The sequence below is a fragment of the Schistocerca cancellata genome, chromosome 4 (genome assembly GCF_023864275.1).
Source record: "Schistocerca cancellata isolate TAMUIC-IGC-003103 chromosome 4, iqSchCanc2.1, whole genome shotgun sequence".
Lineage (NCBI taxonomy): Eukaryota > Metazoa > Arthropoda > Insecta > Orthoptera > Acrididae > Schistocerca > Schistocerca cancellata.
The window spans coordinates 653,872,660-653,892,506 of NC_064629.1; the positions used below are offsets into that span (position 1 = coordinate 653,872,660).

Here is a 19,847-nt window from a genome sequence, read left to right on the forward strand (position 1 = left end):
TCCAACAACTTTTTATTACTCAATATTTTATGTTCTCTTGGACCACTACCTCCCCAACAGCTGTTTACAAAAGTCCATACATCTCTTCTTTATCTTACTGTTACACACTGAGGTGGCAATGTCATGGGAGAGCGATATGCACGTATACAGATTGTGGTAGTATCATGTACACAAGGCATAAAGGGGCAGTGCATTGGTGGAGTTGTCATTTGTACTCAGGTGAATCATGTTTCTGATGTGATTATGTCCACATGAAGGGAATTAATGAACTGTGAATGCGGGATGGTAGCTGGAGCTAGGCCCATGGGACATTCTATTTCGGAAATCGTTAGAGAATTCTATATTCTGAGATCTACAGTGTCAAGAACATACTTACAATGCCTAATTCCAGGCATTACCTTCCACCACAGACAACACAGAGGCCAATGGCCTTCACTTAATGACTGAGAGCATCTGTGTTTCTGTACAGTTGTCAATGGTAACAGACAAACAACACTGTGTGAAATAACTGCATAAATCAATGTGGGACATAGGTTGAAGATATCCATTATTGAACACAGTTTTCCGAAATTCCTTCACCAGGGAAGATGAATGAAATATTCCAGAATTTGAAACACGATCAGCTGCTAGCATGAGTTTCTTAGAAGTAGATACCTTAGGGGTTGCAAAGCAACTCAAATCGCTTGATACGTGCAAGTCTTCAGGTCCAGATTGTATACCGATTAGGTTCCTTTCAGATTACGCTGATACAATAGCTCCCTACTTAGCAATCATATACAACCGCTCGCTCACCGATAGATCTGTACCTACAGATTGGAAAATTGCGCAGGTCGCCTACAGACCTATATCATTGACGTTGGTTTGCATTAGGGTTTTGGAGCATATACTGTATTCAAACATTATGAATCACCTCGAAGGGAACGATCTATTGATACGTAATCAGCATGGTTTCAGAAAACATCGTTCTTGTGCAATGCAGCTAGCTCTTTATTCGCATGAAGTAATGGCCGCTATCAACAGGGGATCTCAAGTTGATTCCATATTTCTAGATTTCCAGAAAGCTTTTGACACCGTTCCTCACAAGCGACTTCTAATCAAGCTGTGGGCCTATGGGGTATCATCTCAGTTGTGCGACTGGATTCGTGATTTCCTGTCAGGAAGGTCGCAGTTCATAGTAATAGACGGCAAACCATCGAGTAAAACTGAAGTGATATCAGGTGTTCCCCAGGGAAGCGTCCTGGGACCTCTGCTGTTCCTGATCTATATAAATGACCTGGGTGACAATCTGAGCAGTTCTCTTATGTTGTTCGCACATGATGCTGTAATTTACTGTCTAGTAAGGTCATCCGAAGACCAGTATCAGTTGCAAAGCGATTTAGAAAAGATTGCTGTATGGTGTGGCAGGTGGCAGTTGATGCTAAATAACGAAAAGTGTGAGGTGATCCACATGAGCTCCAAAAGAAATCCGTTGGAATTTGATTACTCGATAAATACTGCAATTCTCAAGGCTGTCAATTCAACTAAGCACCTGGGTGTTAAAATTACGAACACCTTCAGTTGGAAAGACCACATAGATAATATTGTGGGGAGAATTCAGACGCGACCTCTACCGGCATAACAACAACAACAACAACTCCAGCAGCACGGGCCGTGCCCAGTCAGTTAACATCGGGCATGCCTAGGACACAGTCCCGGTCTACGCAAAGTGAAGAGCGACGTAAACGTTAACAGTGTTACTACAGTTTAGCTGTTCGTTTTTCCCGCGTGCTGTCCGGGAGTGGAATGGTAGAGAGATAGTATGATTGTGGTTCGATGAACCCTATGCCAAGCACTTAAATGTGAATTACAGAGTAATCAAGTAGATGTAGACGTAGGACAGTGTGGTGAAATTTCGAGTTAATGGGCTATGGCAGCAGATGACTGATGTGAGTGCCTTTTCTAACAGCATGGTATCGCCTGCACTGCCCCTCCTAGGCTTGTGACCATATAATTGGACACTAGACAACTGGAAAACCATGGTCTGGTCAGATGAGTCCCAAATTCAGTTCGTAAGAGTTTATGGTAGGGTTTGAGTGTGGTGCTGACCCCATGAAGCCGTGGACCCACATTGTCAACAATGCACTGTGCAAGCTGGTGGTGCCTCCATAATGGTATGGGCTGAGTCCCAATTTCAGTTGGTAAGAGTTTATGGTAGGGTTTGAGTGTGGTGCTGACCCCATGAAGCCATGGACCCATGTTGTCAACAATGCACTGTCAAAGCTGGTGGTGCCTCCATAATGGTATGGGCTGTCTTTACTTGGAATGGACTGGAAATGGTTATGTTCAGCTACCTGGAGACCATTTGCAGCCATTCATGGACTTCATATTCCTAAACAACAATGGAATTTTTATGGATGACAATTCATCAAATCATCAGGTCATATTTGTTCATGATTGGTTTGAAGAACATCCCATTGAACATTTATTGGACATAATTGAGAGGTCAGTTCATGCACCAAATCCTGCACCAGCAACACTTTCGCAATTATGGATGGCTATAGAGGCAGCACAGCTCAATATTTCTGAAGGGGTCTACCAACGACTTGTTGAGTCCCTGCCATGTCGAGTTGCTGCACTATGCCAGAAAGAGGAGATCCGTCATGATTTAGGAGGCAACCCATTACTTTTGTCACCTCAGTGTATAGTCCAAATATAGTGTTTCTCTGAGATCAGTTCTACATCTACATCTACATCTACATGGATACTCAGCAAATCACACTTAAGTGCCCAGCAGAGTGTTCATCGAAACACCTTCACAGTAATTCTCTATTATTCCAATTTCGAATAGCACATGAAAACAACAAACACCTATATCTTTGGGTGCAAGCTCTGATTTTACTTATTTTATTATGATGATCCTTTCTCTCTATGTAGGTCAGCGTCAAAAAATATTTCATGAGAAGATTTTGCACCAACATAAAATGCCTTTGTTTTAATGATGTCCACCCCAAATCCTGCATCATGTCAGTGACACTCTCTCCCCTATTTCACGATAATATGAAACATGATTCTCTTCTTTAGCTTTCTCGGTGTACTCTGTTAATCCTATCTGGTAAGGATCCCAGACCATGTGGCAGTATTCCAAAAGAGGACAAACAAACATAGTACAGGCAGTCTCTTTGTAAATCTGTTACATTTTCCAAATATTCTGCCAATAAAAACTCAGTCTTTGGTTTGCCTTGCCCCACAACATTTTCTATATCATCTTTCCAATTTAAGTTGTTTGTAATTGTAATTCCTAGGCATTTAGTTGAATTTACAACCTTTACCTCTTACTGACTTATTGTGTAACCGAATTTTAATGGATTCCTTTTAGCACTCATGTGAATGACCTCACACTTTTCATTATTTAACATCTATTGCCAATTTTTGCATGATACAGATGAAATCATGAATCCAGTCACATAACTGAGATGATATTCCATAAGCATGCAATTTCACTACAAGCCACTTGTGTGGTAGTGTCAAAAGCCTTCTAGAAATCTAAAAATACGGAATCAATTTGAAATCTCTTGTCAACAGCACTCAACACCTCATGTGAGTAAAGAGATAGTTGTGTTTCACAAGAACGATGTTCTGTAAATCAGTGCTGACTGTATATCAATAGACCATTGTCTTTGAGGTCATTCTTAACATTCAAGCACAATACATGTTCCAAAATCCTGCTGCATATTGACATTAATGATATGGACCTGTAATTTAGTGGATTACTCCTACTACCTTTCTTGAATATTGATGTGAGCTGTGCAACTTTCCAGTCTTTGGGTACGGATCTTTCGTCGAGCGAGTAGTTGTATATGGTTGTTAAGTATGGAGCTATTGCATTAGTATATTCTGAAGGGAACCTCACTGGTCAAGGTCTGGATCAGAAGACTTGTTTGTATTAAGTGATTTACATTCCTTTGCTACTCTGAGGATATCTACTTCTAAGTTACTCATGTTGGCAGCTGTTCTTGCTCTGAATTCTGGAATATTTACTTCAACTTCTTTGGTGAAGACATTTTGGTAGGATGTATTTGGTAACTCTGCTTTTGCAGCAATGTCGTCAATATTATTTCCATTGCTAATGCACAAAGAAGACATCAACTGTGTCTTGCCATTACCACACTTTACATAAGACCACAATCCCTTTGGATTTTCTACCAGGTTTTGAGACAAAGTTTCATTGTGGAAACTAGTATAAGCATCTCACACTGAAGTGTGCACTAAATTTAAAGCGTCTGTAAAAGTTCACCATTCTTGTAGATTTTGTGTTCATTTAAATTTGGCATGCTTTTTTCATTGTTTATGCAACAGTGTTCTAACTCATTTTGTGTACTAAAGGGGATCAGTTCCATCATTTGTTCATTCATTCGGTATAAATCTCTCAATTGCTGACAGTACAATTTCTTTAAATTCAAGCACATCTGGCCTACACTTACATTGTTAATTTCGAAGGAGAGGGGATTGTCTCTCAGGAAGGCAACAAGTGAATTTTCATCTGCTTTTTTGAAAAGGTATGTATTTCATTTATTTTTTGAGGATTTTGGGGGTTACAATGTTCAATCTCTCCATGACAACCCTGTGTTCACTAATGCCTGTATTCGTTTTGATCTCGTTATTAGCTCAGGATTATTTGTTGTTCAGAGGTCAAGTGTGTTTTCAGGATCATTTATCGTTCACGTGGGCTCATGAACTAACTGCTCAAACAATTTCAGAGAACGCATTTAGCACAATTTCAGATGACATTTATGTGTACCTCTGGATTTAAACATGTATTTTTGTCAACATATTGGGGGTAAATTAAAGTCACCACCAACTATAAGGTTATGAGTCAGGTACACGTTTGAAATTAAAGTAAAGTTTTCTTTGAAACTTTCAGCAATCATATCATATGAAGTAGGATGTCAGTAAAAGGGTCCAATTTTTACCACAGACTAATGTATAATGAAAATTCATAGGTGTTTCCTCTCCTACAGAGAGACTAATAGCTGCAATCTTAAGCTGCAATAGCAACAATAGATAATGCACTATAGTATGTTATTCAATCTGGTTATATTTGTGTCTAGTGACCATATGAAGTATCTTTGAAGAGATATAAGTGGCTTGATGTATATTACAGGATGGCGAAGGTTCAACAGAAACTAAAGTAACATAAGGTGTGTCCCAAAGAAGTGTAATAGGACCTCTGATGTTCTCAATATACGCAAATGATTTGTCAGATATTCTGAGCTGCACTATAAAATTGATGGCTGATGATGATGCTGTTGTCTACAGGAAAGTATCATCATTGGATGACCACAAGGAATAAGATTAGACTTATACATACCTCTCCACTCTTTAATATGGATAAATGAAAGATAATGCTTACAACAAAGAGAAAGAACCCCATTGTATCTGATTACTAGTTCCATGCCGAGCTTCTTCAGTACACCACATTGTAAAAGTATTTAGGGGTAACACTACGAATCAATATGATACAGGACGATCATGAAAAATAAGTGTTATGGAAGGCAAATGGAAGACTTAGATTTTTTGGATAGGTTCTGGAAAAGTGCAGTGGATCTGTAAACGAAATTTATTTGAGATATTGATATGAATGATTTTGGAGTCTTATTCCAGTATCTGAAGTCCTTATCAAGTACACATGATAATAGCCATCAACTGAATCCACAGACATGGTTTTAGGATAATAACAGAATGGTGTGGCCTTTATGAAAATACAAAAAAATGCTCAGTGAGCTTAAATAGTAATCCTTAGAGGAAAGCCAACATAATTCTTGTGAAACACTGTTGGATAAGTTCAGACAACATGTCTTTGAATGAGACAAAGCAACTATTGTGAAGCCACCATCATATATTTTGTGTATGGATCATGAGAATAAGACATGAGAAATTAAGACACATCCAGGGGAATATACACAGTCACCTTCCTTACTCAGTATCTGAATGGAAAACAACAAGGAATTACTAATATTGGTGTGAAGTAGCCTTCACCATGCACTGCACAGTAGCTGGGGGAGATGTAGATGTCACAGTTCATATGTGAAGTCTCCCTCTTTAAAGTATCATTTTTTCTCTAAATATTTTTGCAGGATATATAAGGAGATTGTATTTCTTTCTACAGACATCATTTGCACATTTTGTGTTCCATATTTCTCCATCTATCATCCCTATCTTGTGCTTTCTTATTATGATCACAGTCAGTAGCTTTGTCTTAACATGTAATGGAAAACTAATTCTGAGACATCTGCTTTTCATGTATCCCAGCTGGGATGATCTTTATCTTCTGGCTTCATTCAAATGCACTTTATTGACTTAGGAAAAGTCAATAACAAGTCATTATAATGAAGCTAAGATGACATAAAACAGAACATTATCTTCTCTCCTTTGTCAATTCCTTTCATTCTCCTTCTGCACTTTAGAGTTCGTCATATTTCTAATAAAACTCATTCCATCCTTTCACAGTACACAGTTATCAAGTTTCAATACCTATCACACTCCACGCATATAAATTGCAACATTCATAATTTCATATTAATAGTTTTAAATATCGTGAGTGTGGTCTGGAAAATTGACTATGTCATTAAAGTAAGTCTATATTAAAATCTAAAATTCAACTTCAGTTATAAAATATTTTCATAAATTTACTGATAATTAAGTCTCTTAAATGTCTTTGCACAAGAAGACATAACTTCAAGTTAACTGCAGGCTATAAGAAACTTCCTTCACATTAATTCAGTTTCTTGCACATTTACCTGTCATGGGACTTCAGTACTGTTTCCTTGAGAGTCCACGTAATCTTTGGAGGTGGTTCACCCTTGACATCAGCTTCAATTCGTAACAACTGGCCACTACGTAGCACTTTCTTTTGCAAGTTTTTACGATCAATATATGGTGCCACTGAAAATTGAGAACAGAAAATCTTTTTGAATACATTGAAAAAATAGTATTCTGATTTCTTTGTGACTTCAGCAATATTTCCCATGTCACATTGAAAATTACAATTTAGCAATTTATATAATCAGAGAAATTTAGAAACGTACATACATACATTATATGATCTGTCATACTGTAAAGAGTCTATGTTCTCATACACTGTGTTATGCAAACATTTGGTAAGACTAGTGCCATGAAAGAAATTTCATAATTTATAAGCTGTTATCAACAAAATTATACTTACGGAAGCGGGGCTTTGCTACAACTGATTTTGAGACATCACTGGGTTCACTTGGACCAGCCTTGTTGACTGCAACAACTCGGAACTCATATTCATGTCCTTCAACGACATCAGTGACACGTCCAGCAGTCCTTCATAAATAACAGAAGACAAAATCAGAATTACACATCAATAAATTGAGCTTTAATTTACTTGTTTTACTGTGGTGCATTAGGTGAAATTTTGGTCTAGCATTTTCCTCCACTATTAGTACTTTGGAAGCCACAAATGATACATTATGTTTTAAGAGACTTCATTTTATTATTATCGTTAGATAGGGTCATTCAGCTGTTCCTACCAAACTTAGCTCATGAACACAATACACGAGTGAAGTCGCCATACTGTATGGTACTAATGTCCAGTAAGATCATCTTGCAAATGATTCTGAACACATCTGACAGTTGGTACAGTCTGTTTGCAAAACATAAATCCTGTGAATCATTTAACTATGTTAATGTCATGCCTAGTGGCCAGGTGTAGCAAAGAGTGTAATTAATGCTTAAAACGATGTAACAGTGAAGTAAATAATGTTCAAGCATTGAGCTGATGGAGTATGTTCTCCAACCTATTTGTAATACAATAATGTTCCCAGCAGTGTAGCATGGCACATGTGGTTAGGCATTAGCCAAGCGATCAATGAAAAGTATTATCAATGATTTGAATGTTGCAGCATTCAGAAATTTTTGCAATGGTATGATGTGTTAATACCAAAGCACAGGAAACCATTTGCCACATTCAAACAAGAAAACAATCCATATTTGTCTGGCTGCTGACAAATAAGCCCCTGGCCACAGATACTTTTATTCACAAACAATTTGCATAAAAAGAGGATATTTCCTGTACGTTATGTGCATTAAAACTGAATAAACAAAAAAATAAATGGAACCCTTGCCCCAGATTCAAATGTTGACCCTCACATGCAAGACCTCTCTGCAATGCTTGATCTGCCCTTATCAACTATGCTACACTTCAGTACAGCACACGTGATGCAGGCTATACCATGTATTAGTTTTAATGCTGTCACGGTATCACCTTAGTGTTCGGCAGCATTTTAGTGTCTCATTCTCTAGATACTTATGATTTTCATTTTTTAATAATATTATACCATTAAGACTTTCTACTATGGTGAGGAGGTAAATATCGAGACATCTGTTGTGTTTTCTAAGCATACCAGAGGGTCAAATGTTTCCAGGATAGATATAAAATTGCAGGTTGCATAAAACCATGTCAGTAAGGGCAGCTTAATCACCCTGTGTAAAAAGCAAATGATACATTATAATAACTGAAAATTTCCCAATTTCTAGTCAACAGATCACAAATGTGGAATATACTCTGTCCTCATAATTTAACACACATATGTGGTGTAAGATAAAGTCTGTGGCACAAGTCCGTAACCAGACTGTCAACCTGACTGCAGATAGAGTGCATCCTTTCTATTCACCATTGGACAAGCAGATGGAGGAGTGGCAGGCCCCTCACCCCGGACACCTTACACCCCTGAAAAAGTTCTTCCATAGTGATCTTGACAGCAGACTGAGTGATTTGGAGCATCCTGGAGGAAGCACAAGAAGGAAAAATCCCCACCCTACCCAGACTGTTTGTGGGACATCCAGGGCCAGAGTCTAGTGCTCCACCCACTAGACTAAGGCAGCCACTAATCTATGAAGTAGTCATATTTAATTTACCTGTGATAAACTTAATGCCAACAAAATGCACATGGAACATGCATACTGTTTTGACTGCAAGTTATGTGATTTTCATTTACCATTATAACTCATTTATCTCTTTTTTTATAAAGCATGTAATTTCAAAATCTGATGAATCATTTGTAATAATGCCCTGTTCCAAAAAAAAAAAAAAAAAAAAAAAAAAAAAAAAAAAAAAAAAAAAAAAAAAAAAAAAAAAAAAAGGCAGTATTCCCTCATATCTATGCCTACTTCCTATGGTATAATATACCTGTCACCTACATATTAACCGAGCGAGGTGGCACAGTGGTTAGCACACTGGACTCGCATTCGGGAGGATGACGGTTCAATCCCACATCCGGCCATACTGATTTAGGTTTTCCATGATTTCCCTAAATCGCTCCAGGCAAATGCCGCGATGGTTCCTTTGAAAGGGCATGGTCGGCTTCCTTCCCCATCCTTCCCTAATCCGATGAGACCGATGACCTCGCAGTTTGGTTTCTTCCCCCATACAACCCCCCCCCCCCCCCCTACATATCTGATTAATTTGTCAAAAAGAATTTATTAGCTGAGACTTTTCTATGTGGCAGGTGAACTCTACTTTTGAGTCTTCAGTGCACTGCTGTTAATGATATAAAAGTTAAAATTCAGCATCTGAATATTCAGGATTCCCTTCTAGCTGCATTCGGACATACAAATTCACTCATGAGTGTACCCTGTGTTTGTTTCTGTGTTTATTATCTAATGACATAGCTTTATAATATAATGCAGACACACTTTTGCATCGCACACTGCTTCATTTTTTTTAATGATTTTCTAAACATTCAATTACTTTCAGCATTCAGTACGTACTATAATCTATGAGCTAATAGCATTACAAAGTTGTAAATCACTGCAGGTCAAATAAATAAAAAAATCATGGTAATCTGATATGGCTTGGTGGCTTAGTGGGTAAAAAGAAGTACCAGACTACAAGCCAAAGGTCAATTGTTGCTTTGTTTACCTCTGCTAATGAATTGTTAAACTGAAAAATACAAAGTTTCAACATGGTTCCAAGACCACATTAAACTGTAGGTTCCCCTGTAACTGGCTGAATCAGTTATTTAAAAGGGCATGGGCAGGCAAAAGTATACCTCTTTCAATGTGACCATGCCTAGTAAAGAACTGTGGTATTCAAACCAATCTTCAGGTTAATGACAGCAGTATGATCATGGTCTATAGAGATAGCAGTTTGTGTTCCATGATATTTCTGCTCACATCAATGCAGAACAGGATCTCACCAAGCCCTGCAGCAGTAGCATCTGAGGTGACAGACAGATTGTCCGTTAGGTCGTGCAATGTCATGCACCTTAAGTAAAGTAATGGGTTCATTTGCTACATGACAAGTATCCCCACAGACTATGTGATGATGTCTGGAGCACCACAGCCTGTCAGCACAGCAACCACTCTTGCAGCTCCTCACGATGTGGCAGCAGAGAGAGGTATGACTATAGTGATGTGCCCAAACACAAAACTGAACACAAGAATGGCACCATGTCATCTTTTCAGGCAAGTCCTAGATATGCATGCATACTGTCCTGACCTACATCCATGCAGAGGATGTTCAACTGTTGCCCTGGCTAACATGTTCTCTAGATCTCTCATCCATGGGTAGCTGGCTGCCATCAATCAGTGCTACTACAACTGATGAACTTTGGCAAAGAGTAGAAGCAGCATGGCATGACATCCCCATTTCAATTGTCTAGGCTCAGTTTGACTTGATGCCTAGGCAGGTTACAGCTACTGCTGATGACAGAGGTGGCAGAACTGTGTATTAAATTTTGCAGCATGTACACCACAAAATCATTTACAAATTTAAACAAGTATTCTTCCAAGTATATGGTACGATAAGTAAAAATTTGTTATTTGCTTTCCTTCCTGGTGTTGCACTATTAACGGCCAGTGGTGTATTTACAGCAACTGTTTTCTTGGCACTCCCCTGACTGGAGACAGTGGTCACATGTGTATGAGTCATGCTTGTATGAATGTGTGTGTGTGTGTGTGTGTGTGTGTGTGTGTGTGTGTGTGTGTGTGTATTTTCTACTTTGGACGAAGGATTTTTGGCCAAAAGCTTAAATGTACAGCAGTCTTTTCATTGTGCCTATCTGTAACTCAACATCTCCTCTATATGGTGAGAAGCAATCTATTCTTTTCATGAAATTGTTCTTTCAGGAGTAGTGCATTTTGACAGTTCCAAGTGATACAATGGACAAATTATAGTTCTATGAAGAAAAATATTTAGCATTATGTAGCAAGCAGATATAGTAATTGCTAGGTTAAAGTTATGAGTCAAACTACCATTTTTATCTATGACCAACGTGATTCCATGATGACGTTACAAACCTTCAGGGATAATGAAGAAGGGTAAATGTATCAATGAGAGGTAAGGGACCCTGTTCTGGAAATGACCAACTCAAAAGTTATAAGCAAAAATCATTATGATACCTCTGACAGAGGAATATGTGTACTGGTACTGTTGGTGTTGCTATGATCGTAAAGCACATATTTAGTGTATGGGCAAAAGTACGAAAAAATGTCAAGCAAACATGGGCTCTAAAATGCTTGCCTTAAGAGCTATACACATTAGCTCATCTAGGAATTTGAGAAAAACATCTCTTCTACTGCAAGCTCTTTGGTTCCTGTATTTTTGGAGGAGGTGGTATGAAACAAAACAAGAAAAGAATGTCCACTAAACATGGACTCTAAGATGCATACTTTGAAGAGCTATTGGCATTTGTTCAGTAGAATAGATGTGTTTCAAAGCTGCGAAGATGAACATGTGCTCATAGCTCTTAAGGTATGCATTTGAGAACCCATATTTAGTGGACATTATTTTTTTGTTTTGGCCTAAACTACACCCTCCAAAATTATTGAAAGCAAAGGGCTTGCACTAGAAGAGATGTGTTTCACAGTACTGAAAGTCAACAATTGCTCATAGCTCTTCAGGTATGCATTTTAGAGCCAATGTTTATTAGATGTTTTTTCATTGTTTCGGTCCATATTATTACCTCCAAAAGTTGTACACCCTACAATCTTAACAACAATAGTACCAGTACATGTATTCCACTGTCGGAGGTATCAGAGCGATTTTCATTTATAACTTTCGACTCCATCATTTCTGGAGCAGTATCCCCTACATCAGGTTGATACATTTACCCTCCTCCATCATTCCTGAAATTCTTCAACATCATAACAGAATCACCATTTTGTCTTATGCACTTCTTCTGTAAACATATGTATAATGATGAACCCATGAACAAAACAGCTACATATGAATGACTAAATAAATAGAACATTAATACCATTCACATTTCCTCACTTAACCCATGGTCAGCTATACTTACTTTGGAATTTGTGGAAATTAATATATTACTATCTCAGTATTGTGTCATAAAGAACCTGATAGTAAGTACAATAAAATACAGAGCAGAAGAACAGGAGTTTACCTGTCTCCAGGAACTGTTAACGCGTCAACCCAGTTTCGTCCTTCCTTGTCACGCATTTGAACAATATATTTTTCTATTGGAGCTCCACCGTCACTCTTTGGTTTGGACCATTCCAAATCAACAAAGTCCTTATCCCAATTTCTTGGTTCAGGTCGTCCAGGCTTGCTTGGTTCATCTGAAGGTAATAGTAAAATAATGTTTTAACACAGTTTAATTTACTCAATTATCACATATGTATTTGACAAACAAAGGTATTATTTCAGTACTTCAAGAAAAAAATACACTATTCTAAGAGAAAGGATATTTTTCATCAAGTACTTGATTTGATCTCCATCTATGAATTCAGTAAAACATATATGATGAAGCAATTTTTTCTCTCTGTTTGTCAAGGATTCAACATCTCAGTGGGATCGAAGTGAGCAGAACGGAACACAGTTTCAGTCTTCAACAGAATGTAAAAGTGCCAGTTATGTTCTTTTTGAAGGAGGAATACTGTAATTTCACTGTAATGATTTATAAGAAAGCACTGAAACTTTAATTACAATGCCCACTTGAATTTCAGCTCTACTCTTTCTAAACGTCTTGTAGTCCATTCATTCCAGTATCTTGTTATGTACAACTGACATTAGTACAACTTGGTTTTACATGAGGTGGTACATTTTATTACTGAACTGACTGCATATGTTAAAATATTCTCCCTTAAAAACAAATCAATATGCAAATAAAAAATTAAGTAATGAAGTTTTCTGTACATGTATACTGTTGCACATATGGTACTGGGTATATCTATGTACAAAATATAAAAAAGGTTTTGTTACTTTCCAAAGAGACAAAATAGTAGAAGGTAAAAATTGAAAAGGCATATATTTACTTATGTGATAAAATATTTTATACATAAAATGTATGACAAATGTTTTATAAAATTTTATAGTGCAGTAACATTAGACAACTACTCTAGTTTGTTACCTATATAATCAGCACATTGTGAAAACAATTCTTTAATAAAAAATATGTGACAACTTCTATGAATGCATTTACTTGATCAGTGCTCTTAATAATTTCTGGCAGCTTATTGTAGAATGCTTCACCTGACTGATAAGCACTCTTTTGACACAGTGTTGTGCTGGAAAAGTTTAGATGAATATTTTTCTTTGACCTAGTGTGTTGCTCATTAAAAGCAGTGTTTGGGAAAAAGACATTCTCCATCTTAATCACATTAAAAAAAATGTTTACACCAACTTTTATTGTTTGCTTTTTATTATTCTGGTTATTCCCTTTTGCCTCCTGAATGTTGGTAAGGCATGAGGAGCCTTACCAGCATGTGCATCTGAGAAAAATACAGTTTACAGTTTTTACTGTTTAATGAGCTGCATTTCTTGATAGTAATCTGATTAAATACATTAACTTACAGAGTTGTGAGTTTAAAGATGATATATGAGAGTTCCATTTTAGATTTTCTTCCATGCAAAAGCCTTTGTCACAATGATATTTTGAAGTTCATGGTTGTTTACATGAATTACTGGCTTTCCTGCATTTTTATTGTGCTGGGTCTGAAAGTGTAAAGTAACACTTTCTGGTGGGGCTTAAGATGGGCCTGTTTGTAAAGAGCCACTGGGTAACTTCACCTGTGATGCATAAGTGGTACAATATTCTCTACTTTTTGCTTCAATAAGCAGGCTGCAAAGAGTATTACTTCCACATTCTTTACATGTGAGGTCAGGTCTTTTATGTGCATTAGAAAAGAAAAAGTTGCTAAGATAGGTCCCTGCACTACACCATGTGAAAGTAAGGATGACTCTGAAAAGTCATTCTGTGTAGTGCTATCATGCTTGTGTTTGACCTCTGTTATATGACATTGATTACTTAAGAAAGATTTCAGCCATTCATTTGGCACACCTCACACACCATAATGGTCAAGTCTGTTAAAGAGAACTGAATGATCTATAACAACAAAAGCCTGTGTCAAATCTAAGAAAATACATGAGATTTTTGAGTGTTTGTCAAATGCATTTAAGATGTGATTGAGAAGATTAAAAGTAGCAGTTTCAGTGGAATGCTGTGCTCTGAAGCCATGTTGATATACTACTTTTACTGAAAATTTAGTTAGCCAAGCTGAAAAGAGTTGTTCAATAATTTTTGAAAAGCCAGATAATAGTGCCACAGGTCTATACGTTGAAATTTCCTTGACATCTCCCTTCTTATAAAGAGGTATCACTTTATAATTTTTAGATCTGGGAGAATGATCTCTGACAATGAAGAATTGCATATGTTTAATAGGGGTGTGAGTACAAAGTTTGTTGCTATTTTTATCACGTGATCAGGAATCTCATCATCACCTGCCAAATGACCATTTTTTAAAATGAGTTTATGACTTCTAGTAGCTCAACTTCACAAGCAAGACAGATGATATGTTTTTTTTTTCTTTTCTTTTGTTATTTATACTCAACACATTCCCCATAAAATAAAATATGCTGACTAATTAAAAGCTGAAATCAATGACAATGAACATAGCACATTCAATAGAGTGAATGATGCATACTAACCAAATGGATTTTTGGCGATGATTGGTTTCTCAGTCTCCAGTTCTTCTGATTCACCTTCCTTGTTCACAGCCTTCACTCGGAATTTGTAAGGCTTTCCTTCCTGCAATCCAGTAATATTAGCCTCAGGTTCCGTTGAGCGCCCACAAGGGATCCATTGCCCAGTCAATGGATCCAGCTTCTCTATTTCATAATACTCTATAGGACTTCCGCCATCATCATCTGGTTTCTGCCATTTCAACTTGCAACCATTCTTTGTGACGTCGGATACATCTAATGGACCCTTTGGTTTCGTTGGTTTTCCTGAAAATATTTGTTTTGGCTCATAAGATTCAAGAAGAAAAATCAGGTACAAGTAAACACAGTTCTTGTCTAAATGTAGTGCAATATACCCAAACTAAAGATTTTCCTTTTTTGTTAGTATAACCTTTTCTTCCTTTTGCTATACAAGATTTAGTATTAACTAGTTGACAATAAACAGTGTTTAAAGGGAAAAAATATATGTCACTTAGCATATGAGTATGCAAGGATTTACTTGCAAGTTATTAAGAAATAAAATCAGAAAATAAATATCTGATGTGTCAAGCAAGGACTTCTACAAAACTTTCCATTGAAGTGGGTTTCACTAATTCTGGTTATGGGATTTTCTCATGTTTTTGGATAAAAGAAATACTTAAGTGTCTGTAATTCAATCTTCTAAGCAAGATTCAGAAACCCTCCTTTAGTTGTTAGATGTTACCACTCCACCATCAATTGCTATACATTGCTTCCTACTCATATTTTCTCTCCCAATCATCTCGCTTTGAATCCTTTCTAAATTTCTTTGAGCATATTATTATTATTCTGTTTCAATATGAGTGGAATTATGATGTACAATTTATTGATACGAGCAAAAGTTTTACATACACCAACTTTACTTCATCTTGGAGGTGTTTTAACATAATTCACAAGCAAACTTGCTGGATATTAGATGAAACTACAAGTGATAAAGATAAAAACATAAGTTTACAAAAGAGCATTAACATCATTTTGTAATGGTCTTTTATTGGAACCAGTAAACATAGCATAACAAAAATCCTCTCCATAAACAGAAGAAACTGTCTTCTTAACATTGCTTCTCTTGAGCTAAACAACAAAAATATCCACCCACCTTTGATAAACACATAAGGACCACAATGAAAAGAGGTGACCAAGGGCACACAAATCAGTAAATATGTGGCAGATATATATGGGCCCCCAAAGAAGATTTTTGGTTATTATGTTGCACAGCATATGATACTCATACCATGTACAGTCTACAACACATTAAACAGTTGTTTGAAGAGCAAACACATTTAAAATTATATGATTAATATGGCATGGCATATCACATTAAATTTTTAACCATTAAGCATTTAATCTTTACTATCTATATACATTGCAATTTAGTAAATGAATTTTTGTGTAAAAGTGAACAACTATTTAGGAAAATTCTTATTTTCAGTATGAATAAAAAGGGAATCTGAAACATATGACTGTGAAGCAAATTTGAGGTCATCTTGCCACATCAGCTACGGCAACTCTTGAATAACCCAAAGTAGGCTTATTTCTAAATCAATGGTTCCATATAAATTACTTTGTTTCACTGAGCACATATCACACTTAAAGATAGATCAGTTACATTAAACTCAGCCTTTTTTTCATTTATTCTCCACTTTTATTTGCTCTCTGGTTACCAGGTAGCCAACATGTACTTTCAAAATTCAAGAGCTGATTTTTTGGAAATGGTGTTTATACTGCCTATGATATTCACTATTTAGTTTCTTGTAAAATAACAGGTTATCAAAGCAAGCTGAAATATGCTAGGCATTTGGGTAACTGAATGGCAAGGGTCATGATGTGTTACATGTATTACAGTATATGCATCAGTCGACTGGTATGTGCCCACGATCATTCCAGAAAATGTATACCAGCAAAAAGTATCTATAAACTTGTGGGAAGACTACCATCTAATACACAATTTGTCAATAAATTGCTACACTATGTGATCAAAAGTATCCGAAAACCTGGGTGAAAATGACTTATAAGTTCGTGGCACCCTCCATCGGTAATTCTGGAAATCAATACGGTGTTGGCCCAGCCTTAGCCTTGATGACATCTTTCACTCTTGCAGGCATACGTTCAATCAGGTGCTGGTTTCTTGGGGAATGGCAGCCCATTTTTCATGGATTGCTGCACTGAGGAGAGGTATCGATGTTAGTCAGTGAGGCCTGTCATGAAGTCGGCATTCCAAAACATCCCAAAGGTGTTCCATAGGATTCAGGTGAGGACTCTGTGCAGGCCAGTGCATTACAGAGATGTTATTGTCATGTAACCACTCCACCAAAAGCCGTGCATTATGAACAGGTGCTCAATCACGTTGAAAGATGCCATCCCCATCCCCAAACTGCTCGTCAACAGTGGGAAGCAAGAAGGTGCTTAAAACATCAATGTAAGCCTGTGCTGTGATAGTTCCATGCAAAACAACAAGGGGCGCAAGCCACCTCCATGAAAAACACAACCACACCATAACACCACCGCCTCTGAATTTTACTGTTGGCACTACTCACACTGGCAGATGATGTTCACTGGGCATTCGCCATTACTACACACTGCCATCAGATCAGCACATTGTGTACCATGATTCGTCACTCCACACGATGTTTTTCCACTGTTCTATCTTCCAATGTTTACACTCCTTACACCAAGTGAGGCATCATTTGGCATTTACTGGCATGATGTGTGGCTTATGAGCAGCCGCTTGAACATGAAATCCAAGTTTCCTCACCTCCTGTCTAACTGTCATAGTACTTGCAGTGGATGCTGATGCAGTGTATAATTCCTGTGTGATGGCCTGGATAGATCTCTGCCTATTACACATTACAGCCCTCTTTAACTGTCAGCAGTCTCTGTCAGTCAACAGATGAGGTCGGCCTGTACCCTTTTGTGCTGTATGCGTCCATTCACATTTACACTTCACTATCACACCGGAAACAGTGGACCTTGGGGTGTTTAGGAGTGTGGAAATCTCACATACAGGCATATGACACAAGTGACACCCAATCACCTGACCACTTTTGAAGTCCGTGAGTTCCACAGAGCACCCCATTCTGCTCTCTCACAATGTCTAATGACTACTGAGGTTGCTGATATGGAGTACCTGGCAGTAAGTGGCAGCACAATGCACATAATATGAAAAACGTATGTTTTTTGGGGTGTCCGGATACTTTTGATCACATAGTGTATAAGTATCCTTGTACGTTATGTATGTCACTTAATGCATACTGCCAAAATTAAATGTGTTTGGAATTGAATATAATTTGTTCACCTATTTACATCTTAGACAGTGGATATAAACTCCACTGAGGTGTAAATTTAATTCAATAACGGCTTACCTAATACTGTAATGTCAATTTCAGCAGAATCTTCACCCACAGAATTTTTAGCTACAATTTTATATTTTCCTGTGTGGGCTCTCATTGCTTTCATTATGAAGAATTTTGTATTGTAGTCTATGTTATCAATTCGAATTTGATCTTCAGTCTTTAGTTCCTGCAAGCCATAGATAAGACAAAATAAAAATTTATGTAATAAGTGGAAAAATACAAATAACACTACTGTAATCATCATTCATCTCTAGAATAGACCATGCACAAGATTGTGACACACATATAACTATTGCTGTATGACCAACATGAACTTCAGATCTTATGGTGAGCTAAATTCCATTTTCATTACATCACACAAGTGGCTCATTAAAGACACTGATATGAAATATTTTCAAGCTAGATTTGCAAGTGTAAATTATGCTAAAACAACAACAACATCATACATAATGTTTCCTGTTTCATATCAATCTTTATTCACTATTTATCATACTGAATAGGCATTTAGGGAAACTGCATGGAAATGTCCATTGCTCCCATTACATGTATTGCAAATAAGTTCTGGGTTATTTAGCAGATCTGAATATAGGTTTTCCAGACAATGTACATCAGTAAATAAAGAACAGAAAAACTGGATGCTGAACCCAAAGTTCAATAGAATGGTTCTATACTAATGTAATCCCCAACACTCAGCAATGTTCCACATGTATCTACAAACTGCAGTGTGTCACAGGTGAGACCATATGGCAAACATGTGTATAAAGTTTGCCAATGGTTCTCTTTTTACCAGATTCTCATCTTACACCATGGCAAGGGAATGCCCCCAAGCAGGGGGCAGTATAATGTTAAACAAAAGAAGGTATGAGTTTCATTTCCATAGTCTAAAAAGTCATTAGAAATACAAGATAAAAGTGAAGCAGGTAGGTGTGTAGAGCTGTGTTTCTTATACGGAAAGTCTTGTTTAAAGTCAACAGTGTGGGACTCTGAAATTGCTTCCCAATTAATACAACTGTATATATAAGCACAGTGGACAGAAGTTAATCACCCTAGGATACTTCACGTTAATTCTGTGTGATGCTGTCTCTAGCCTAGTTAATGACCTCAATTCAGTGAAGAAGATAGTCCACAAGTTCTTGAGGCTAAAGCCACTCACTGAGGATTAGATCTCATTGAGTCACCAAATTGTGGGGATGTTGATTGCTACGTTTCACCCAAAGCTCCATATAGTCCCAGACATCTTCTACGGGATTAACATTCAGTGATTCAGCATGTCGGTCACTGTGCAATAGGGTGTCTCAGTGTTTATCAAACCAGGAACATAAATATGCAGCCTTGCACAGACATGCCAGGTGACAAATTGGAAGACAGTGTTGCATTCATTATTGTTCTGTAGGGCTGACATGGGTTACAACCTGATGGAGCCTGCTATAAAAAGTAATGTCACCCCAGACCATCACTCCTCGTTGTTGGGCCATATGGTCGAGCAAAAGTTAGGC

At 37.4% G+C, this 19,847-nt stretch overlaps 1 protein-coding gene across 33 annotated transcripts in view; it reads right to left on the reverse strand.

Annotated features, from left to right (window-relative positions):
* The window catches only part of LOC126183349 (twitchin), a 521,808-nt gene that overhangs the window by 180,701 nt on the left and 321,260 nt on the right, over window positions 1–19,847 (reverse strand). For all 33 annotated transcript variants that reach the window (XM_049925263.1, XM_049925234.1, XM_049925262.1 and 30 more), the window contains 5 exons: window positions 18,361–18,517; window positions 14,951–15,250; window positions 12,408–12,582; window positions 7,202–7,329; window positions 6,777–6,921 (listed from right to left, as the gene is read on the reverse strand). In XM_049925263.1, coding sequence (XP_049781220.1) covers window positions 6,777–6,921; window positions 7,202–7,329; window positions 12,408–12,582; window positions 14,951–15,250; window positions 18,361–18,517 — 905 coding nt within the window. The remainder of the gene's footprint in view (window positions 1–6,776; window positions 6,922–7,201; window positions 7,330–12,407; window positions 12,583–14,950; window positions 15,251–18,360; window positions 18,518–19,847) is intronic.